General features: G+C 41.6%; 4 protein-coding genes across 6 annotated transcripts in view; 3 read left to right on the forward strand and 1 right to left on the reverse strand.

Moving 5' to 3' along the window:
• Positions 1-1,940: 1,940 nt before the first annotated feature.
• LOC307248339 (uncharacterized protein) lies at positions 1,941-4,174 on the forward strand (the record flags this gene model as incomplete). The annotated part of the gene is made up of 3 exons (XM_080024742.1): positions 1,941-2,241; positions 2,483-2,545; positions 2,697-4,174. 3 exons carry the CDS (start codon positions 1,941-1,943, stop codon positions 4,172-4,174), a joined length of 1,842 nt encoding a protein of 613 aa, XP_079880868.1.
• A 1,659-nt stretch (positions 4,175-5,833) lies between these two features.
• Positions 5,834-11,388, forward strand: LOC307271336 (uncharacterized protein). Its single transcript, XM_080053754.1, has 8 exons — positions 5,834-6,084; positions 7,320-7,418; positions 7,715-7,877; positions 8,122-8,192; positions 8,578-8,703; positions 8,920-9,169; positions 9,389-10,131; positions 10,489-11,388. The coding sequence occupies exons 1-8, from the start codon at positions 5,947-5,949 to the stop codon at positions 10,753-10,755; spliced, it is 1,857 nt and encodes a 618-aa protein (XP_079909880.1). The 5' UTR covers positions 5,834-5,946; the 3' UTR covers positions 10,756-11,388.
• Positions 11,389-11,745: 357 nt separating this feature from the next.
• Positions 11,746-14,166, reverse strand: LOC307248340 (uncharacterized protein; the record flags this gene model as incomplete). The annotated part of the gene is made up of 2 exons (XM_080024743.1): positions 14,072-14,166; positions 11,746-13,581 (listed from the first exon to the last, which is right to left on the reverse strand). The coding sequence occupies exon 2, from the start codon at positions 13,516-13,518 to the stop codon at positions 11,746-11,748; it is 1,773 nt and encodes a 590-aa protein (XP_079880869.1). The 5' UTR covers positions 13,519-13,581; positions 14,072-14,166.
• A 3,784-nt stretch (positions 14,167-17,950) lies between these two features.
• mark4b (MAP/microtubule affinity-regulating kinase 4b) overlaps positions 17,951-24,855 on the forward strand; it is a 52,096-nt gene continuing 45,191 nt past the window's right edge. For 2 of the 3 annotated variants that reach the window (XM_080053847.1, XM_080053849.1), the window contains exon 1: positions 18,427-18,734. In XM_080053847.1, coding sequence (XP_079909973.1) covers positions 18,684-18,734 — 51 coding nt within the window. In that variant the 5' untranslated portion in view covers positions 18,427-18,683. Of the gene's footprint in view, positions 18,241-18,426; positions 18,735-24,855 lie in introns of those variants that run through there. The other variant, XM_080053848.1, reaches the window with a different exon arrangement.

Genomic DNA, 24,855 nt, shown 5'->3' on the forward strand with positions numbered 1-24,855 from the left:
AAAATGTCATCAAATGTAGCCTTTTCCTCCGAAACAAAGTCCATCATGGTGACAGCTATTAAGACTGCTGTGGATGTAATCGGACATTTTAAAGAAGAAAGTGACACAAAGGAGAGTATGAGACGTCGTAAGGTGAGTCAACGGTATATTTGACAGACGTAACCTTAAATCAATGATGACCATACAACTCTACATAAAAGAGGCGCGAACACCCCATAGACCTATTATAAGAGGGAACACCCCATGGACATATAAATAAAGGAACACCCCAGTTAGAGATGTTATGGTGCGGGTCAGAGACGCTGTATTTGAAGGAGATTGGACACACGGAATGGCGAGAATAGAACCACACGACGCCAACCAAAACAAAGATGGCGGTCATCACAAACATTAGCTAGCTAAAATGCTCTAAATAAAGTTCTGAGTGGAAAAAATAGACTACTGGCTACCTAATATGCTTGATATTGACATAAAGATATAAGTAACTAGTAATTTCGAGTTTTTAAACGGATTTTGTTTGTGTTGTAGTAGGCCTATTAATGACGCCTAGTCAACTAAAGGGTGCGTTAACCGATATCCAGGGATAAGGATGGAGTAGCAAATGTGGATGGAGTAGAAAACTGTTTACGTTAAGTTCAACTCACCTAATCTATATTTTTTGTCGTGAATACATTTGAATTTGTTTAATTATTTCCTTCTTTCTTATCAAATTAGATACATTTCCATCTGTTATAATTCCAAAGAAGAGTCTACTGCATTTATCTGGCAACTAAAGATACTAGTTATTTACAGATAAAGATTTTCATTTTTTCATTTAACTTTTATTTATCCTCGAGAGACCAATTGAGGGGTGACCCTCATTTACAATGACGTCGAGTTCAAATAAATTCAAAGGAAAAACAACAATACATACACAATATTCAATGCAAATACATCAAATACACAACAACAGGTGAAGAGAAAAAAAACAATTGAAACATTTACATAGTGGTGAAGAGTGGCAGCAATTAAAATTAAATGGGTGAAGGTACAATATAGCCTAATTAAAACAGTTACAGGTAGAGTTAGTCAGATTTAAGATAGTTTGTTTGAATTGGTTAAAGGATATGAAGGTATTTAGTTTAATTTGTTGCTGTAAGTTGTTCCAGGAGTCAGGTGCACTGAAGCTAAAAGCTGTCTTTCCCAGCTCAGACCGGGCTTGTGGGACATAAAGCATAAGCATGTCATGTCAGTGGAGCGGGTCTGATAAAGCCCATCTGAAATTTGCAGCATTTCTGTTAAATAACCTACAAGGGGTAATAAACTTGCATATTACAATGAATGTTGTCACATTTCAGATGTCAGTAAGTTTTCAATTCCACCAAAGAGACATTTCTCCTCAAAATTTCTTGCATGATTTAAATTTAAATCACTATTATCTTACACGATGAAATCTACATTTATAAGTCAAGATTACATTTAAGAAAAATACCCCAAATTTAAAGTCAAAATGTGTAAAGCAGAAGAAATTTGTTTTCCTTCCCTGCCAGATTAATCATCTCGCGACCCATAACATTTCATTTTGACCTTTCTGGAAGACTCAACCCCCAGGTTGGTCACCACTGAATTAAACCATAAAACTTTATATAAAGTAGTTGAAACCAGGTTACCGTGAGCAGCTACAACAGTAAAAGGCTGGAGACCGATGATGCATCAGTAGCCTGTTAACAATCTGATAATAACATGGCTTTTCCTTCTGCAGTCCTTTTACTTTCTAACAAAACTTCCAAAAGTAATCCCATCACTTTATTGTAAATAGATCAACCATTTTCATGGACGAATTGTTGTTCTATTATCCGATTCTTGTGTCCACTGTACATATACATTTAATATCTGTTTAATTTTCACAGCGAGATGTTGACGTTGTTATGGAGACATTGGCAAGGGAGGCAACAAGAAAGATGGACGCCATATTCTCCCAGCTATCCTCAGTGCTCCACCACCAAAACCAGAGCCTGAAGGCCACGGTGGAACGTCTGCAGAGTGAGCTGCAGACTGTGACTGAACGCTTTGAGAACGCCACCACGTGGAGAGAGAACGTGCTGAGCGGCTGCCCCGTCCTGTTTGAGCAGAGCGGACTCATCTACATCCTGAAGCCGTTTGGGACGTTAAAGAAAAAGACGGATAAATTAAGAGAGGGGGCCGTCACAGTCACAGAACCATCGCCTGCTGTTGCTGGGACACACAGCGAACACAATGCTGGTGAGTTTCTGCACGATAGTAGGCATCTGAAAATAGTTGGGCGTATTTATCAATCCAAAGGAAAGATTTTCAAGTCATTCAAGTTTGATAAACATTACAGAAATTTGGTTTAAATGAGGCAGGCTATGCTCTGGTTCTTATTACACAATACGTGTCAAGCCCTCACAGTCCGGCCAAACAGTCTAGACAGTAAAAAAAAAAAATTTGTTTGTATTGTGGTATATTCTTTTTCCTTGTTCAGATGTCGAAGAGACAACAAAAGATGTGAATTCTGAAGCAGATTCCCCACCCGCCAGAAGACAAGGTGAGATTTTTAATGCAATGTTCAAATCATGATATAATTGTCATAAACTAATTCTGTAAAAGATTTGATGAGAAGTGATTGTTGACAGTGTCTTCTGAAACTGTAACCCTGTTATTTTGGACCTGTCTTTATCTTTTCCTCTCCCATCCAGACGCCACAGACGATTGTACCACGACAAAAACAATAGTATCCAAAGAATCAGACGGCCAAAACACACAGGAAGCAGGAGTCGGTAGGAAAGCCAAAGTATTTGTCTGCGACGTCTGTAACAAAAGTTTCAACCGGCAGTTTCACCTGATGAAACACATGAACACTCACAGAGAACAGAGGCCTTTCGCCTGCGACCAATGTCCCCGGAAGTTCAGGAACACCGCGACCTTAGAGCACCACATGCTGCGGCACCAGGAGAGGAAATTAGCTTCCTTCAAGTGCCAGCTCTGCGAGAAAACATTCCGAACCAAAATGCACCTTAAGACTCACCAGCTGGTACACACGGACACGAGGCCGTTCGTCTGCTCCACCTGCGCCAAGGCCTTTAAAACCAAACACAACCTGCGCGCTCACCAGCTTGTTCACACCGTCGAAAAGCCGCACAAGTGCTCGGAGTGCGGGGAGAGCTTCAGGTACGCGTTCACGCTGCAGTGCCACAGAAGCACCCACACCGGGGAGCATCCTTACAAATGTATGGAGTGCGGCAAAGCGTTTACAAAGAGGAGATCGCTGCGCACCCACCAGTCGGTCCACAGAGGCAAAATGTTCACCTGTGAGACGTGCGGAGCGGGTTTCACACTGCAACACAACCTGAAGAGACACATTCGCATTCACACGGGCGAAAAACCGTTCAAATGTAAAGTCTGCGGGAAAAGTTTTATCCAGGACAACAAGCTGAAAGCACATATGCTTCTACACGGAGCCTCCAAGTCCTTTATGTGTGACCAATGCGGGAAGACATTCCTCTACAACTGCCAACTTCAAAAACACCAACGATCAAGTCACCAAGAGCGCCACGGGCAGGTGATCAGAAGACGAACTCCAGTGCTAGGCAACCGCAGAGTAATCTATCGACGGGACAGGACCACTGTGGACGTTACGCCGTTCAGCTGCAAGACCTGCCGCAAAGGATTCGACACGGCGACTTCACTCAAGAGACACGAGCTCATTCACACGGGCAAGATGCAATACAACTGCGACACGTGCGAGAAGTCGTTTTTCTACAAAGCCACGTTCGACTACCATCAGCGGATCCACTCAGGAGAACGGCCCTACGCTTGTGACGTTTGCGGGAAGACGTTCATCATCCAACAGGCTCTCAAGTCCCACAAACTGCAGCATTCTGGGGAGCAGCCACATAAGTGCGATCAGTGCGGAAAGGCCTTCAGGATCTATACAAACTACCTCCGTCACCTAAGGATCCACACGGGGGAGAAGCCGTACGAGTGTGAGGTGTGTGGCGTGAGGTTCAGGCAGCTCGGACACGTCAAGTTTCACATGCAGGTGCACACGGGAGAGAGGCCGTATTCCTGCAGCTCCTGTGGACTTGGCTTTTCAGATTCGAGGCTGCTCAAGAAACACAGCTGTGCAGAGAAATACCAGAAAATGTTGGGGAGCACAGTCACTACTACGTCCTGAACCTGAGTAGTTTTGGGATAATAACGATGATGTAGCAGTGATTTCAATTGTATTCATTCAGCTACGACATTGCAATACATTAAAGGCCTACTTCACCGGTTTGAATATGAAGGTGTATTGAATTCTGAGATCCTATGTAGTATAAATGTGCAAAAAAAATTAAAATCGGTTCATCCTAGCCTGAGAAAAGGCAGAAAGAGTGTTTTTTTAACCCTATATTTCTCTTTCTCGTGACATCACAGAAAGAGAAATATAGGGTTAAAAAAAACTTACTTTTTTTTTTTTTTTCTAAATCTTTATTTAAAAGGGACAATGTACAGTTAGAACATAAATGTTGCCATTTGATGCACTATACCAGATTATAGCTTTAAGCTAATTTGCATCTGTAGTCCCTTGGCAGGTCACAAAAATACAACACAGTAACAAGACAGATTATTAGTATACAGGGATAAAACACCACAACTACATGGCTACGCACGTCTGCGTGCAACTCCCCCCACCTTCCTCATCCCACCCACGCCCACACACACAAAAACAAGTCTAAGGACCAAATTAGTGGTTGCAGAGCTGAGCAGCTTTTAACAGATTTTTTAGGTTAGATTTGAAGACTCTGAGAGAGCTACTGCCCCTTACGGCGTCTGGTTTGTGGCTCTTACAGAAAAAGCAGATTGCCCCGCTACAGTGCGGCGAAATGGTATGGTACAATCTCGTATGGAGGATATTCTAGTGGATCTGATGGAATTTGACGAGCGAGCGTGGACAAAAACACATAATGACTGTGGGGCCAAACCATTTAAAATTTTATAGACCATACACAAATTGACGAATAACCTAAAATTCTCAAAGCTTTGTAAATATTACTGTGATGTCACAGTAAAAGACATCACAGTAATATTTACAAAGTAAGTTTTTTTTAACCCTATATTTCTCTTTCTGTGATGTCACGAGAAAGAGAAATATAGGGTTAAAAAAAACACTCCTTCTGCCTTTTCTCAGGCTAGGATGAACCGATTTAAAAAATGTTCGCACATTTATACTACATAGGATCTCAGAATTCAATACACCTTCATATTCAAACCGGTGAAGTAGGCCTTTAAGAGATTTACTCGTGGTTGATAGTTATTCCTTGAGTTCTGAAATATATTAAGAAACCGGAATTGTTTTCCAAATTACTTGAGTTACACATCGGATACATTTTGTCTTAATAAAATGTTTTCTTGGTAAGCGATTTCTGATGTGCTTCTTTTTATAAAATTGTTTCTTGAAATGTGAAGTACAAAATTGCCAAATTATGTCTTTGTAATTTCTGATACCATTTTAGGTGGGTGTGGATTTATAGAAAGGCATAATTAACGAGTGAAAAAATAAAAATAAAGAAAATCTTAACCATATGTTTATGAGGACTTCAATGGTAGCTGGGGCGGGGGGGATGGCTGTTGATACCATATAGAGCATTGATACATATAGTGTTCTATATATCTATGGTTGATACCGTTGCCATTTATAGTGAAAGAGTGGTGTTGGTTATGTTGCCTACTGATGAGTGCTCCACATAGATAGTACTGTATATAAAAGGTGCTCCACCGGTATGCATGCTTTTATTTTGAAGTAGGCTACTTGAACTGGGAAGAAGAAGATGGTATCCGGTTGTGACTGGGTCGAGTTTTTTTATTCTCCATAAACCCAATATTGAGGAACCAACTGCAGTTGTTTTCCCAATCAGACAATTATAAAAGAAAAACATGTATAGTTTACATTAATAGTTTGTCAGAATGTCGGATATGGAGGCGCAAGTAGGCGCCATTTTGGAGATAATGGTGAGCGCAACTGTGACAGAAATGAGCCAAGTTATCGGTGGCTCCGATTTAACAACCGAAGTTTCTTCATGTGGAAGCACACGGGACGAGAAGGTAGGAGAAGGAGTCATACGTGTGTTTGAGGTTACAGCCTCGTGTGTGTGTGTATGTGTTTATAACCTTACATCCTCGCGTGTGTGTTTTGAGGCTGCCGTTAAACAACCAGCTGATCATAGAAATAGATGAGCTAGCTTGTTGCTAGGTAACTTTCAACAACTAAACTTAAAATAGTTAACTGCTAGGTGAAATCAGGCTAAAATAAACTTCTACACGTGGGTTTAGTTGACGAAGGTATCACAACAATCCAGAAGAAGCCATCTGTGATCGCCATTTTGCCTGGTACAGCAGCAGGCCCCGGCCTATCTATCTGCTGTACGTCTACAGACGTGATAGCTACAGGTTGTTAGACTGTCACTTATTGATCCTGATCAGTAATCAAATATCAATTCACAGTTAGAGCTGCTATGATCAGCATGGTAGTGGAGTTAAAATGCAGCCGATGTGCCAAGAGAATATACATAGCAACTTGTCTTTATTAGGCCTACACATTAGTAATAGGGCCTATGTTGCATAGAAGTTAAATTAATTATTTTATTTTATTGTCCAGTTGTTTTTTATATAGGCCTATATAATATTTCTGTTTGTCATATGGGTCATATCTAAACGTTTATCTGTATGTCTTGTCTATCTCCATTGCGCCTGTGAACCTTTATCAATTGCATAAGTAATCAAATATTTTGACTCAAATAAAGTAGCACTATACTAGGCTACAGCGTAAAAATACTCCATTACAAATACAAGTCCTGCATTCAAACTTTCACATTTTAAATGAAAGTATTATCCTAAAAATATACCTGCCAGACCACAAAGTAAAGGAACTCAGAATGTTTATATCACTGTTTTTTAATTATTAATGGACTTTTGTGTTCATCAGCTAATCCTTATTACTTTATATAAATCTGATCATATGATAATGCATCATTATTTATTTGGTGATTATTACTTATTTGGTTATACATTCATCTGAATCTGCATATTAACTCGTAGGCTAACCATAGCAATACAATAGGGCAGTATTGAAGTAGTTTAAATGAGCAGAAACTGCAAATACTTATACACATATGATAAGCCTATGTTATTAAACCATGTCCTTTCTTCTAAAATGTATTTCAGCATTATTAAGCTCTTGCTCCTTTCACATATTAGGCCTAGTCTCCCTGGTTATCTGAAACCATGTAATAATTGTTCACCCTTTGCTTCACTCTGACCCGTCCCTTTGTTCCCGTCAGGTGACCCAGTTCAACATCTTCATGACGTCTCAGGCCCGAGAAGCCGTGGAGAAGATCTGCCAGCTTTTCCAAGAATGTTCCTCCATGCTGCGGTTAGAGGTACGTCACTTCACTGGGTTTTGAAAATCCATCTTATCTGTTACTGTTACTATCATCAACTCTGTCCTTATCATAACATCAGTCTATTATTACAGCATGTTTTCTTGATGCTGAAGTGACTTTCTAATTCACGTTTGTTGACCAGAAATAACGATGAGAAGTTTCTAACATAGCTGTAAATGGCACGAGGTAGATTTTCACTTAACCAGGCTTCACCCAGAAAACGACACAATCTCAGAACTCTGCCTTTGTCATGATTTCTACTTAAAAAGCGTTGATATCTTTTTGTTGTCAAGGCTTCTCAGGGTGCTGCAGAGATGGCGGACCTTCGGATGGGGCTGAAGGAAGCACTGGAGGGCAGTGGAGGCCAGATGGAGGTTACCGTGGTGACGACGGGCGGTGACGATGCAAGTAAAGCTCCGGTCCAGAGCCAGCGCTCAGCCAGGAAGAGTCGCAGAGGTGAAGAGTTTATCCTCTCTGTCTTACGTTTATATACAAATGTTTACAGAAATGGCAATCAACCTTTTTATTTGTTTGCATAAATCAGGTAAGTGCCGTAGTTGTGGAATGTAACGCTTTGTATGATAAGTACGATTTTCTTTTCTTTTTTATTGAACTTTGTTTATCGGGTTTTTTTCTGCACAAATTTACAATAGTAGACAGTCTAACAAAAATACTGATTGTCAGTTTTTTTTTTTTACAGTTGTGGTTGTCCGTGATGCTGGAGTGCAGAGATCACCTATAGTTCACCTGTGGAAAGGCCGAGATTATGAGGTAAAATCCTGTTGTGTCTAGTGTAGATGATCTGTGTCTTGTTTTGAGAGTTGAACTGGGTTTTATACACGCTCTCCTCCTGTATTTTCCTCACTCTCCATTATGACTTTTAACAAACTTAAACAAAGTTTAAAATATCGGACAAACTAAAATATCGGATGTCAAAGAATGAATTTTTTTATTATTACATTGGTAAACTCCTCGACCAAAAGTCTGTGGATGAGTTTGATGGGGTAGAAGTCACTGTTGCCTCAAAATTCAGAGCACAAAATACAGCTCTGTGCTGCAGCATACAATCAAGGGGCCTGGACTAAACCATAAAGGCACACCTACACCGTATGTGTTACACCGTATGTGTTTTAAACACTGTTTACTTTGTTCACAGGATCAAATCCAATCTGTGATAATAAAGGAGGAAGCATTGGTGGTGATCGCTGACCAGGCGTCTGTCGATTCAGTTCAGAACAACGAAAACCCGGCACAGGACGACGGTGACGACCCAGACTACCAGGTTACATGTTTATTATCTGAAGCATTTTAGATACATCCATGATCTTTTCATGATTCATAAAGTGATGAAGTACACCTGTTAATGGAATGGCTGCCTTTTGTCTAGTGTTTGTTGGGAATAGCATCACCCCAACATGACCATTTGTCAACAAAAAAAACAAAGTGGGTTAGTATAAATTAATTAACTAACTATTTGTAATATTTTTTATTGTGTAAGTTTGAGCCAGAAGATCAGGATGATGGTGACCCAGGATTCACCCCCAGACCTAAACGTGTTGTGAAGCCCAAATCTCAGAAACAGCCTCTGAGCTGCAAACTCTGCAAGAAAACCTTCACCAAGCTGCTGCAGCTCAAGGCGCACATGGCCTTGCACGGGGCAAACGCAGAGAAACCTCTACAGTGCTCTCAGTGCGGCCGAGGCTTTGCATTACAGAGCAGCCTCGATGCACACATGATGCTACACACAGGTGAATTTTCAGCTTCATGGCCTATGTCAGTCAAAACATCCATACAAACATACATGGGGAAACATATTTAGACATCCAGTAGACACAGCATCATTAGCCAAATGTGAAAGACCATTTCATATTACATCTCTTCATTTGATTTAAAATATTTATTTCCTTTTATGTCTGTATAATGCCATATTCTGTTCCCCTTACATCACTCGTTGCTCCCGTTTACAGGTGAGAGACCACACACCTGTGATGTCTGTGGGAAGGGTTTCACCATGAAGCGACTGATGAGGAACCACCAGCGTCTCCACGCCGAGGTGAAGCCGTTCCGCTGTGAACAGTGCGGTAAGAGCTTCTACCGATCCCATGGCCTGAGGATACATCAGAAGGTGCACACAGGGGAGCGGGCCTATAACTGCCGGTACTGCCTCAAAAGCTTCTCATTACAAGGCAATCTGCAGCGCCACATGCGCATTCACACGGGGGAAAAGCCCTACAGGTGTGAAACGTGCGGCAAGAGTTTCAACCAGGGCGACACTCTGAAGGGCCACCAGCGGATCCACAGCGGCGAGCGTCCCTTCAGCTGTGAGACCTGTGGCAAATGTTTCATCCAGAAGAGCGCCTTGAAGATGCATCAGACCTGTCACTCAGGGGAGACCTCTCTGGCGTGTGTAGCGTGCGGCACTACGGTGGCCTGTGTGAACTCGCTCCGTAAACACCTGCAGACACACGCAGCGTCTATCCCGTGTACGTGTGTGCTCTGTGGCAGTCGGCTCAGCTCCATCACTGACCTGCGCTCTCACCAGCAGCACCACACGGTGGACCGGCCTCACACCTGCAGCCTCTGTGGGAAAGGCTTCAAGACCTCCAGTTACCTGAAGACTCACATGAAGACGCACAGCGGGGAGAAGCCCTTCGGCTGTGAAATCTGCGGTCGCACGTTCACGCAGAACAGCAGCCTCAAAACACACATGGTAAGTTTGCGTTCGTTGAGTATTGTTTAAGGCAAGAACAGGTTCAATAAAAGTGTCAAGTGAAAAATGTATTGATATATTTGAATACCTATTTGCCCTGAACTCATTCTACCTTAATCTGAACAAATCTAGAGTTTAGATGCGATACCAATACAACCAAAATAAAATGCATAACTACTATAAAATAAATATTCTGTTCACTATGTCATCATCACAACAAAGAGAGTTTTAAGAAATTGACTGGGAACACTTGAACAAGCTTGAGGTGGAAATCTTTTTGCCGGAATTTAAAATGGTATGTCCTAAATTTGAAAAAGGATTCAGTTAAATTTTTTTCTTTTACCTTCCTCTCCATAGGTGATCCACACGGGAGAAAAGCCGTTCAGCTGCGACACATGTGGAAAATGTTTCGGCAACATAGGCAACCTGAACCGACACCAGCGTATCCACACGGGGGAGAAGCCGTTCAGCTGTGACATATGCGGACGCAGCTTCAACCAGGGCAACAGCCTGAAGGCCCACCAGCAGATACACACAGGAGAGAAGCCCTTCATGTGTGACAAGTGTGGCAAGAGTTTCGCCTACGTGAGGAACCTTAAGGACCACAAGTGTTTCTACGTCTGAAGATAAACTGTGATGAGATAAGACCCCTGCCCCTGGCAGCACAGCAGACGGCCTGGGCCTATTGAGGAATGACTTTTGCCGTGAAAATGATTCTGCGCTTGTTAAGACAATGAAAAGCAGAAAGAGATTGATTTCTTAACACAATAGTTACATGAACATACTCCTGATTTAATATCAACTGTGTAAGCTTGTCAAAACACTAAAAGTCTCCCTTTAAATGAACCTTCTTTCTGTCAAGAGTATGAGAAGAGTTGATGTGCATTTTTCTACTTTTGTACCACAAGCAAACCCAATAAATCTCTCATACATAGGATCTAAAACTTTTTTTGACCCTGTGGCCAATGTGGCAGGTAGATTTTAAAAGTCTACAATACATTTTAATTACTGATAAACTGCTAAATCTAAGACTGTAAAAGTGTGAGTTGTGTGCAGCTATTTTTAATGCATTTCAAACAACCCTATTTAAGTTGTAAGACTGTTATATATAATGGTTTAACTAACTAAGGAGGAGTGCTAACCTTTCTCCCAACTTTGTACAGATGATGATCTCAGCTGAGTTTCAGAAAACAAAGTTGCCTCTTTCATCTGGAACTTCTCTTGTGGGGTGTACAGCATATATCAACATTGTGACTGTGAGCCAAACTGATAAACAGGGAAATCAAATCTTGTGGGTTTTATTTTTATTTTATTGACTTGCATAAATCAAATGGAAGCCACACCAACACTCATCAACTCTCATCTTTCATCATGATAATTGTAACTTTATTAATGAAGACAGGCTCAACCATCATCACAGTCAGACTACTCTTATTATGTGGGTGGGTCACAAGGGAAATGTGACATTGATCACATACAACATTCAAATGCAAAGTTTACTTGAATTAATTGGATTTACAGATACATTGACAGACAGACACAGGGGGGCAAATACTAAAAAAACAATAGCATAAATGAAAAGCAAAGGCAGGAAGCACTAAACCACTGAGGATGTCACAGTGGTCTGACAGCTGTGAGAGAAATGGTGAGCAGCAGAGTCAGCATTTGTAGAGGAAATGAAGTTGATGAGCCACTTGCAGCACTTGTCACGCAGGCCTCTTGTGACAACAGGGGAGTCAGAGCTGAGGAGAAGCAGGTGGGCTCGTCTCCAAGCTTTTCTTTATGTGTCTTGACCCAGTTACTGATGTAGGGAATATGTGGACAGGTGCATTCCCACCAGTTACCTGACAGATAGACAGTGCTAAGCATTTTTAGAGGCTCCAGGGTCCCATTCTCGATTGCTCTTAGCTGGTTGGACTTCAAACTCAATTTCTGGAGATTTGTAAGTCCTTTAAATACATCAGGTGGCAGGCGATTCAACTTGTTTCCATTCAAGTTGAGTTCTGTTAGCTTTGAAAGCTTGGCAAAGAGCTGTGGGTGCAAACTCTTTAGGCTGTTGTTCTTTAGCAGAAGCTTGCGGAGGTTATGGAGGAGATCAAAGGTGTTGAAAGGGATGTCATGGAGCTGATTGTAGCTCAACTTGAGCTCCTTAAGGCCGGTCAACCCAACAAAGGTATCAGGAGACAGCTCTGGGATACGGTTATTGTCCAGATCCAATGTTCTAAGATGTGTTAGATTTGTGAACAGGCTTGTGGGGAGGCTGTCTATGTGGTTTTCATCTTGATTTAACTCCTTTAAACCGATAAGGTCCCTGAACTGCTCCGGGTGTAGAATGGAGACATAGTTGCGAGAGAGGCTCAGTGAATGAAGTCTTGGCAAATCGTGGAAGACCGAGTGATGTAGAGACCGGATGTGGTTGTCATGGAAGTGTATCTCCTTGATGTGCCTCATCTTGTGCAACAGGCCTTTGGGAAGGTGCTTCAGAGCGTTGTTATCCAGGTACAGGGTCTGTAGGGACTTGAGCTTGGCGAACAGAGCCGGGTGGAGCTCCACAATGTGGTTGTTGGACAGATGAAGATCGCTGAGTGCGGACAGCGAATCAAACACGCCCTCTGGTATGGCAGAGATTGTATTGCTGTCCAGCTGCAGCTCTCCAAGGTTGTTCAAGTTACTGAATACGCCCAGAGGAAGAGACGCTAGTCGGTTCATGTACAAATCAAGTAACTTAAGGCTTATAAGGTCGTTGAAGACATTTGAGGGAAGAGAATCTATGAAGTTGTGATTGAGGTCTAGCTCGGTCAGCTTGGTCAAACCCCTCAGTGATCCCTGGAGCAGAGTGGTAAGCTTGTTGTTGCTCAAATCTAGATGAACCAACTGACTTAGCAGGGAAAAGCAATCCTCTGGAAGACTGTTGATCTGGTTCATACGTAGAGACAGACTCTCAAGGCGATTCAAACCCCTCAACGCCTCAGCTGGAACAGTGACCAGCATGTTGCCAGTCAGATCAAGGTGTCTAAGGTCTTTTACTCCTCTGAAACTTGCTTCATCTAGACCTGTGAGTCTGTTTCTTGACAAATCCAGCTTTTCCAACACAATGGAGTTCATGAACACACCTTCTTCTATCGTTGTGATATTGTTACGGGTAAGATGGAGGTTAGAGAGGGCCAAAGCTCCGTCCAATCCGCCAACCTGTAACATTTGAATCTGGTTGAAGCTCAGAAACAGTGTCTTCAGATTAGACAATCCACGGAGGAATCCGATTGGTAGATGTTCGATCTGGTTCACACTCAGGTCCAGGAAGGTGAGACCTGGGCAGTTTAGGAACTGGCCGCGGTGCAGGGACCTCAGGCCATTGTCGCGTAGAAGGAGTTTCAACAACTTTGGCATATTGGGCCAAACTGGGTTGTGGGACAAATGCACATTCAGCTGATTCTTAGTCAGGTCCAGGACCTACAGAGTGTCCAGGAAGGAGAAATAATCATAAACCATCTTTGTTATTATTATTTTTTGAAACATCATTCCAAAAAACCTTCATATTAATGATTGATTGATTTTACATGTCATACCTTCAAGTGGCATGCCAAACCGGTACAACATTGAACAGCTGGAAACAAACAATAGATATCCAGCTAGCCAGGCTATGAGGCTTGTGCAGTTCACTGACCAATAAGAGAGTTTGTTACAAATGTGAAAATTCTTAAAGCCTGCTTGGTAAAAATAGTGGGAGGATGAAGTACACACGTTCTCTATTTTATGTCAAACCATTAGAAACCACCAATATGGTTCTGAATTAAAAGTTCAATTAGTCACTGTAACTGTTAGGAAACCACCAATACACAGACACTTGAAGACATGAAAATTGAACCCGGGACTTTCCCGCTGCAGGAGTTTCTAACCATCAGGCCACAAACTGCATGTTTTAATCCGTAGTGTTTCATACCTGCAGATTCTCCAGCCCACGGCTTGGTATTTCCTGAATCTCGTTGTATGAGACGTACAGCTGCTGTGTGGCCTCTGGCAGCTCTGGGATCTGCTTCAGCCCTTTATTCTGACATTCAGTAGTGGTCAGGTTGTGGGAACATTGGCAGGTTGCGGGGCAGAGGTTAGACGCCCACACCAAGAGGGTCAATGAGGTCAGAGTGAAGGCAGCCACCATGTTCGGCTCATACAGTCTGGGTTGTGGAAAACAAGCATGGGAAAGTTGAATCAGTAACACATGTTTTAATTTAGGATTTACACACTCCATAAATTGTACATAATTAAAACTATTGTTTACAAGATTGCTGTGTTTGAAGAATGAGAGCTGAAATTGTAAATTAGGTATAACTGAATTAAAATTTAAAAAATTTCCCCATACAACTTATCTAATCAGAAGAAGTATTTTTACAGTGTTTGTCCCAATATGCTTTCTAAATGCATTTACATTTTTCCATTCTGGATGTTGTATTCCTGAAGGCCTCAGTTTAGTAAGACGAAAAGAGAGAAAAACCTTCTACGTCTGAATTAATAAAATAAAAGTAATACATTGATTGATGATAGTTACTGTAAATAGATAGTATGATAAGTTATTCTAGAAGAATTTATTTTTCTATAATGGATTAATTTAACCACTTTTGAAGACCCTGATTATATAAAACATTATAAATTATACTTTAAATAGCTTCAAAATGAATAGCGTTGATTCTGGTCAAATGAGATATAGGTGTGTATAATTGTCTATTCGTTAAATAATTTTCAAGTGTTACTCTATTTCACTAGAACATTTTAAACTGCATTGTAAATTAAAACTTACCACTGATAAAGACGCAGTGCTCAAAGCTGTTTAGTTGCAGGATGTTTTGACCGAGAGCTGAGATTGCAGACTGTCTTTATAATTGTCTGTCGAGGCTGCTCTGCTTCGTTGCAGAGGAAGGTGTGGTTATGAAGAGCGAGAGTTTGGTCTAACCAATGTAGTCCTCGTCTGTCTACAAAGGCGTCTCATAACTGTCTCATGGATAGACTGAAAAATCCCGACTGCACACTGACAACCCACATTAATTTGTTCATCTTTAAGTTTCTTCTTCTAAAGAAATCAATACTCAATAAGGAATATGCTGGAAATACAGACTCAGTTATTTTTTAGGGAAATACCCCGAACCAGATTTCATGACAACTTCGGTAAATACCGAACTTAGGAAGATTGCCTTGCTTACCAGTACTTTGCACCTTATAAAGCATACAAGTTACAGAGGATTTTTACACTTTAATGTTTTGTCAAACATTTGGTAGTGGCCTTTATTAAAATGACTACGGGGTCTGTTAAAAAAAGCTATCTTACCTTCAAGTAAAGTAATGCATCATAATCATTAACAAATGCTTACTTGACCATTAACGTACCGTTAGTGAATCAGTACCTACTCATTTACTTACTATTAACTAATGGTTCATTAATACAGTATCTCCCACTCTGTTTACCAGTAACTAAACAGTACTTGAATCAGTTTCTCAGTACCTACTCACTAACCTATCATTACCTGCTTCATTAACACAGTAACTCCTTGTCTGTTACAGTAACTAATCAATGGTGCTTGAATAACATTCTCTCAGTACCTACTCATTAACTTACCATTTGTTCCTCAGTAACTTCTCACTTTTTGTGTCCCTTGTTGTAAAGTGTTACCTGTTTTTTTTAAGGTTCATGTTGAACAGTGAATAGCTCCCAATGCAGATAGGCCTCAGCTTTTAGAGATCCAGTGTTTTGACACTTGAACAGATAAACCACTTAGCTAAGATGAGCCGTCATATTCCAGCCTGAGGACAGTTGCACTGTTGCATCTGGTAAGTCACTTTGGGGTTGGCTGCTGTTTAAATGGTGCTGCAAATTGATATCGCCACAGACTGTAAAGGAAAACATAATTTGGACAGGTTTGCTTCAAAAAGGGCCGTTTGAAGATCAAGTCCTGGTTTTTAAAGTAAAGTAGCGGTGAGGCATGTAGTTGTGGTTACTCTAGTTATAGGGAATACATCATGCCAATAAAGGTCCTCACAAGTATCCAATACACAAATATGAATGTTTGTGTGTGTGGTCATGTGTGTGTAGAGGTCCGCAGGTTCAGCATGAGCCACTGGGCAGATCAATCCCTGCTGACGTGCTGAGAGCAGAACAAATCACTAGCTACTGAACAGACAGACAGACAGACACACACACACACACACACACACACACACACACACACACACACACACACACACACACACACACACACACACACACACACACATACACCCTCTCTCCCTTTTCCATAGCCCATCACACATATTGACAATTCCACATCCAGTGTGTTTTTGTTTTTTCTGTCTAATTGGTTTATACACAGCTGACCGGATGGTGATGCTAATGATGCCGCTGTGTTCAGTTCAGGCTCTGCAATCCATTGGAATATGGACTGCTGTTCTGTGTTCTCTTTCCAGCATCGATTCTCTCCTGCTAGTACTCTGTGTGTCTCTGCCACTGTTCTCCAAAGGGGATTACAGTGACTCTGCGTGAGTGTGTTGCTCACATGCTTGTTCCAACATTAGCCTCTAAGTCTTCCAGCGTTCAGGACACTGAACGTATCAGCCATAAGTGGAAAGTAGGGCTGCGAAGGAAGCATGAGGCCCTGGGTTCGCTCCAACAGGTCCAGATCTGTCCAGGTAAGTCTTCATTATTAATTTAGTCATGGGTAGAACAAGTCAGAGATACACTCAAATCAGAATTAATATTAGTATATACTAGTAGAGTATAATTAGTCTTTTCTCTTTGTGTCACAGCCTCATGTCAAAGACAAACTACTGGCTTTTATGCATTTTACAGGTCACAAGTGAAGGAAAATAAATCCTGAAATAAAAATGATTTAACAATTCTAGGCTACCTTTGTAGGATAATTTGAAGTTGTTCGCTCATGAAAAAGGCACAATTGCATTACACTTCACTTCATTACATTCACTTTACCACATCAATATGCATATCTGGAAATGTCCATTGTTACAGCAACACATAGGGAATTGCGCAGCAGAGGAAGTAAAAAGGGAAATAAAGTAATGAACAATATATAGAAAATAAGTAACAGTTAAATAAGTAAACAAGGGTTCAAAATAGGTGAACCAATGGACTGTCTGAAATAATAATTAAGTTGACTGTCCTCTCCATTTGTTATGAGAAGTGAGAGAAAGTAAGTTATCCAAATGATGAAAACGAATCTTAAACAAGTTCTTTTTCTGCATGGTATTTTGTTGCCTTGAAACTTGAAGTTGAATGAATCTGAATCTATTCTCTTGTAGCCTCATGGTCTCCAACAAACTTCTGAGAACAAAATGTCTCTCACAAAAACAAACTCACACACACTACAGCAACAAAAACAGGAGCATTAGATTGATTTATCGACCGAACATGCACTGTCAAATTGAGATTTTTTATTTTTTTGTCTCTCGTGTTTAATACGTTTTAGCCACCAGGAGGCGGTAGTGACATTTCAGGAGAAAGAAAGACAATGTTATTGCAATTCAAGAGTTTTTATGATTAAAACAGTTTCCTATGATCCTATTTATTTTTTATGATTAAATTGTGCAAACATTAAGTCATCCATCATTTAATTTGGACTTTAATTCACAACTAAAAGGGTCAGTTTGTCCCAAGGATCCTCGGACGACATATTTTCATGAGCAGTACCTGAAGGCAGCACAATCGTGTGTTTGTGCGCGTGCGCGGGCATCGACGCAGCGAGCAGAACCCTGCCTGCTATTAGCGCTGACGTCCCTCCCTCCCTCTTTTCTCTTGTCACCGGTTTTTTTCGGGAGGTGGTAGAGGAAGGAGGGGGATTCAGTTTCTTTCGTCTCCCTTTACGGTAACAAAAAAACAAACAAATGTTATGACACATCTTTGTGTTCCGACGGAGACTTTTCTTACACCGACAAACCACGCGCACCCAGGCCGAAGGAGAGGCGCTGAGGGGCGGACTGGCCCGAGAGGAAGAACTGGAGACTGACTGGAGGGAGGCTGCACATCCGCCGTTGTTTTCTCCTTTTAATTTTCCCTCAGCTGGTGTGGTTATGGTTTCTTTTGGATGTCGCCAGAAGAGGATGCATAAGGAAGTAGGCCTAAAGCAGTGATTTTTCATTAAATTTTATTACCGACGCCAGTAGCCCGGTGTCCACCGACATGGTACGGTAGCGTCTGGAAAGGATTGGGGGGGGGAAAGTGAAAAGCTACGTGGGGAGGGAGGGGGGGTTCCATCAGTCTGGGCTGCTTTTTGTCTTCTTCTCTTCTCACCAGACAGACATGAGGTGGATTTAGTTTTTTCATTTTTTAAATACATATATTCTTTTCAAACCTTCATTTTTAAGCTGGATCACTGTCTTGGTGATGCCTTCATGGACTCTGACAATGAGGATTGTATGAGAAGAAGTGAGGTTTTCCCCCCTTGAAACACAGATCCTGGTGTGACTGACTGGGTGTTTTTTTTAACTACACAAACCCTCAGCCCACTTCTGCTTCATTTTCTCTTGGAGGACAAAGTGATCTCAGGGACACAACAATGTCTTTACGCACGGCGGCACTGTCTGGGAATGACCGGAACCCGGACCATGTAAGTAGATTTTAGAGGCACAGCACACAGGGCGGCTGTTTGTCACCTTCAGAAGCATCAGTGAACATGTTATTACCACTTGCGTCTGTTTTGCTTTTGAAGAAAATTATCATCATAATAACCGCCTCCCAATTCAAACCAAACCCTTTCAGACCGTGAGATTATAGTCTGCCATGTGCAAAGAGCAGCTGCAATGAAGTAAAGGCGACAGCGACGCACTAATCTCCCCCAGCTCATTTGGGACGGGTTGCAATTGGACACACACACACACACACACACACACACACACACACACACACACACACACACACACAGAGGACATGGGGGAGTGGGTGGTGCAGAGTTCTGTGTGTGTGTGTTTGATTGATTACAAAGTGTTAAAGCTTCCTAGATTTTCACCTCCATCACCTTCAACCACCGGGGTCTCCAGTGCGCATGTTTGTTATTCTGTCCCCCTACCTATCCCATCCCACCACTCCACTCCACACACACACACACACACACACACACACACACACACACACACACACACACACACACACACACACACACACACACACACACACACACACACACACACACACACACACACACACACACACACACACACACACACACACACACACACACACACACACACACACACACACACACACACACACACACACACACACACACACACACACACAATCCCCCAGCCGGACGATCAATAATTAATGCAACTGATGCAAGGCCACCCAGCCCTTTCCACACCCACCCAGGCTGCCCTGCACCCATTCCCAACCACAATCGTCTTCATACCTCCACTTTTTTGACCTTCTCTTCGACCCTGTCTGGTCTGTCCACTTCCACGTCCGCCCTCTTTATATGAAACTGAAATGCATCTTAGTGGGTGGGCAGCATAATATTGCAAAAATCTGCTGTGTCAGGCTAGCGTGGTTCATCCTACTCATGTTTCCCCCTGTCTGTGTGGCAGTGTCTGGGTTCTTCTTTGGGAGACAAGGACTCCGAGTTGAAGTGCTTTGTGAATCAGTTTTGCAGTATATTTGTTTTTCTTTTGTAGGGATATTTGTAGATATTTCCATCATCCTTTCCTCACAGGTTTAGGGCAGCTACACTGTGATTCCCCACCTTTTATCTCAAGGGCACCTAGCTAACACCAACCTATAGCAGCCTGAAATATCACTCACTGCTTTTGGATTTGAATCTCTCACAATGAGACAGCAGCTGAGAAAATACAGGATTCTTCCTTTTTGCAAAAGGGTATTTAAAGGGTATGTCTTCTTCACCACCCCTCTCCCTTTATGTCTGGGGTTGTATGTATGGTGTCAGTGTCTCCTGTGACAATATAGTAATGAATTGCTATATTATGTTATACATGTGCTATATCACGTAGATATGGTCTAGACTCTAAACATTTACATTTATTTCACAGATAAAGTAATTATATATATATATATATTAAATACAGATAGATACCGATATTGGATATTCGATGGGATCTGCCCCATCTTTAATTTATCTACGGTATGATGGTTTTCTGGGCTTTCACATTGACCTCTAACTACAGTGACTGTTACATTTCCACTATATTTTGGTTGGGACACAGAACAGAGTCTCCCATTCTGGCTGCAGGCTGTAATATTTTGAATGCCTGCCAGTGTGAAAACGCTTTGAAGAGAGTCATACATAAAGATCGGGTCTCTCTGCTTTGGGCCATTGTGTTCTATGCATTAGTCCTGGCTGCACCCATGGGAGAGATGCTGCCACCTTTCCCTGCTAACCTGCAGCGGGATGTTTGACTCACTGCAGATTGTTACGGCTAGGTGTTTATTGCCTTTAGACTTTTCCAGGAATCAGAAACACTTATAAATGTGGCAACATTCAGGAGGTATTTGATCTGGTGGTTTCCGTCAGTCCAATACCAAATTTAGTGACACTGCATTTAGATAGAACCTTTTACTCGTATAATAATCAGAATTAGAAGTCATTACAAGAGGACATTATCTTTCCATTTAACATTTTTACAATAGCCCTCTGTTTGGTTAGGCAGGCTGTTTCTCTGCTCCTGTTTAGTGGTGATAAAACAGTTTCTCCTGCACAAAGCAAAGCAGTGAACCCATGATTGTGCCAATTAAATGCTAAATGCAGTTCCATTTTTGAGTACTGGTATTGGAAATGACCCTTGTAGGAATAATCATGTATTGTTTGGTATTCGCTGTTATGTCGGTGAGTAGGCCTACCATTATTGTGGAAGCTGTTGTTATGATTTTTTTTTCTCTTCACGAAACAGAACTGGACATATTTAGGTGTTCTTTTGTGTAGGGACCAAACCGATGGTGAAGTACTAACCTTTTAGGAAAGCAGTGTACGGTGTAGAGAAGGCTTTCTTTGCTCGCTCAGTCAGTCACAATCCACTCTTGTTTGCAACCTCTCCATGGCAACAACATGGGGTCCTCCAGGGGTTTTTAGTGCACAATCACGCTGAAGAGCCGCAGAAAGAGTAAATTGAAGTCGTAAACGCAGCATGCAATAAGAATGTTACGGATGTGTGTGTGTGTATTTCTTCGCACATAACATGTCATGTAAAACGAGAGTGATATTTCTCCTCCCATGGCTTTGTCGTGCCTTGAGATAATTATCACCATGTCGAGTTAAAATTAAATCACAGCAATGAAGTGACAGCCAGAGCTTTCACACCAAGATCCACTGTCTGCATGTTCGTGTATTCTCTGTTGTTCCCGATATGACTGTTTCTCACTCTTTCTCCTCACACTTCACTTCTCTGCCTCGTGTTACACCCGTTTACTTATGACTACATCAATTTATGTGGATTTTTATGTGAAATAACAGAAACTGGACTCAAAAGGCACCAATCCCTTTAAAGCCAGACAGCTTGCATGTCCTTCAATCGTTCTCACAATCAGAAACATTATCAGAATTGGTTTTTATTTCCAGGTAAATTCACATATAAGGAATTTGCTGTGGTCAGATAGTGCATTGCACACAATACACATAAAGATAGAGAACACAAGTAAAATGCATCTCAATGAATATTAGTTTACAATAATATATTATACTTATTAGTACATTTGTAGTTAAATGTACACAATTTCATCATCATCACAAGAAAGCCAATGTTAGGGTTGGTTGGTGAAGTTCATGTTTTACCTAATGACCAGATATGACGGAATGACCTAATACATCCTCTTGGAAAAATGCGTGATTGTGCAAAAATAAGGCTGCCTGTTTATAAAGTTTGCTCTGCACTTGCGAGGCAACATTTGTGAAACTACAAGTTAACGTCTCAGCTTCAACCTTTGTTACTTTGTTAACATCTATCCAGCTACACAGTTTAGATATAGATTAGACTCTTGTTTTGTCTCACTTCCACACACAGACAACTCTACCTAACCTGCTAGACCTGCATCTATCTAATATCGGCCTGCACGTGTGTTTACTGTTCAACCATGTTTTCCTGTGTCCTTTTTCTTTGTCTGTTGTTTAGCTGCGAACATATATTCATTTAGTTTTGTACTTCTGTTCTTTGGGGATGCAATGTTTTGTCGAGGTACCAAGAATGAGGAAACGGTTTTAAAAAGTGAGGACATTCTGTGACTTCTTGGACGTCACTGTTGCGTAGCTCTTGAGTTAAGAGTTGTAATAGTAGCCTCTAGTTTAAGTAAGAGTCAAACGTTGTGTCAGTGAAGCTGGAGTATAGCCAGTGACGTATAATAAGCAGGTATGTATTTCTGTGCATTCTGTTGCTCAGCACTGTGGGAAATGAATGGACAAACTATTTTGGTTGGGGCTATAAGCATGGCGTTTTATCAGTGTGTGTGTGAGGGGGATAAGGAAGTCATGCAGTAGGCGTGAGTGCTTGTGCACACATGTATAGCTGAATGTTTTTTTACACAAAAAAATGATCTAGAAAGTTTTTCCTGTGAGCCACTACAGCATGGCTTTTTGTGTGAGAAAGATTCATGAGTTCCTTGTCCTGACTTGTTAACCAAAAGCTGACAACCCACCTCCGCTCCGACGCCCCCGATGGCATTTGTTTTACCTAGAAACACACCAGATACAGTCATAAACAGCCCCAGGCCTTTAAATCATCTGGTCCACTGAGGCTAAATGAACCATGTATGATCAGTATAACATTAGGCGGGTTGATATTAGATGACCTATATTGGCCACAAAACAATGCCTGCCCTGGGCTGACGTGTGCTGCTGAGATGTGTTTTGAGTTAATGGTGCATTAACAGTAGCCTAAAGGTAAAAAAAAAGTGGGCCAGTTACGGGGAAACTTCCGGCTTAAATCTCTTTTTAGAGGTGATTGTGTTTCCATCGGTTTGGCCTAAACAGCGACTGTCAGGGTGCCCATGAGCAAGTCACTGTGCTACAAGTAGCTCTGGGGATGCTTGTCAGTGGTAACTGCGGTAACAACACTGAGAAGATTCCGCTGTGAGAGTGAATGTAAAGCCGGGCAGGGCAGGGAAAAGAGCTTAAGAGATTTAGCAGACCTTCCTCTAAATGGCTTGCTCAAGAGCACAGCAGTGTCAGGTTTTAAGGGGAAATATCATTTCCCTGCTCGGATTAGTATTACTTTCTATAACCTTTTGTCTGTATTATTGTGTTTTTGCATCAAACTGCACAAGAGGCTTTCCATCACTCAGTCTGTCCACTGGGTTGTCTTGAGGTGATCATTTGTAGTTACATGATTGATGTTTATTAATTCATGTAATTCATCAAAGCTATTCAAAGTTATTGTTTACAGATTTCAAAATAAATACATTTAATTTGTTTTAATCTACGTTTGATATATTATTTGAGATTCACTTTATGTTGTATACCGCTAAGAATAATTAAAAACGTACCAGAATGCCTCGCAGCTATAGCATTGTAATTGAATTGTCGATAAGCTTATTGATATTTCAATACTGACCAGTTAAGGTACGGTACCAGTTTAGTATCGTTTTTCGATAGCCATCCCTAATTAGAATCAGGAATCAACTTTTTGAAGGTTATAAAGAAAGAAAGTTCAAGGAGCTCAGTATCAGATGCAAGATAAAGAGACCAAATCCAAATATGTGTTTGTTAAGCTTTACTGGCACATAACACAGATGTATCTACAGTGGCTGTTTGGCGCAAATAGTTTTCTGGACAGCTATAACTTAATTGTAGTTAAGAGGGAAGTCAGCGCCCGGTTCTGAACAGGTGGTCTTTTCTGGAGATCAGGCTACCAAGAGAAGAATGACACACTGTTCACGAAGCCACTGTTATTAACACACACACACACACACACACACACACCTGCAGATCAACATATCCTTGCACAGAGATACACAATAAATCAAAAAAACTAAGCGCCAGACGAGCATAAAGGCCACTCGGACACAGCACACAGTCGCCCTGTTGTGTTCATTGTGTGGTGGGGCTCTTCTGCTGCTGAGCGCTCAGGTGTCGGCTTACTGTGTGTCTCCTCTGGGCCCTGGGCTGCTGCAGGTTTACCCTGCTGATACATTATCTGCTCTTCCTCTGCTTTTAAGTGTGTGTGCGTCTGTTGACAGTATCTTACATCTTTAAGGCTACGTTCAGAATGCAGGTTAAAGTTGTCAAATCCCCTCCTGTAAAGCTTTTCTCCATGTAGGGATGTATTAATTGAAGTGTGTTGTGTTCTCTGTTGAATATCTTCATTTTTCTACTAATGTTACATTTAAACTCCATCTGTCTGCATTGCGTTTCCACACATCTTTTCTCCATAGCGACCACCCACTTCTTTTGCATTCCATCCGCATAAATAATGAGTGATGAATCCCTCTGGTACCTGCTGCAGACGTGTCAAAGGTTTTTATTTGTACCCACTGCCTGTCAGCTGGGTTCCTTCCGCTGTTCTTGTACTCAATGCTGTGTACTCTATGCGCTGAATGTTTTAAAGACAGTATCGTGTGAGCTGTGCGTGTGTGTGTGTGTGTGTGTGTGTGTGTGTGTGTGTGTGTGTGTGTGTGTGTGTGTGTGTGTGTGTGTGTGATGATGTTCTTGTAAACCAGACGTCTCATCAGGAACAGCTGTCACCGTCTCTCTCCATTAGCTGCTGCAAACTGCAACAAAACAGAGTCCTTCT

This window comes from Ammodytes marinus (genome assembly GCF_949987685.1).
Source record: "Ammodytes marinus genome assembly, chromosome: 3".
Lineage (NCBI taxonomy): Eukaryota > Metazoa > Chordata > Actinopteri > Uranoscopiformes > Ammodytidae > Ammodytes > Ammodytes marinus.

Bases quoted from the DNA above. Each gene is read 5' to 3' on its own strand.
- LOC307271336 (XM_080053754.1), top strand. From the start codon at position 5,947: ATGTCGGATATGGAGGCGCAAGTAGGCGCCATTTTGGAGATAATGGTG. The intron at 6,085-7,319 runs GTAGGAGAAGGA...TGTTCCCGTCAG, and splicing joins GAAGCACACGGGACGAGAAG to GTGACCCAGTTCAACATCTT. The intron at 7,878-8,121 runs GTGAAGAGTTTA...TTTTTTTTACAG, and splicing joins AGCCAGGAAGAGTCGCAGAG to TTGTGGTTGTCCGTGATGCT.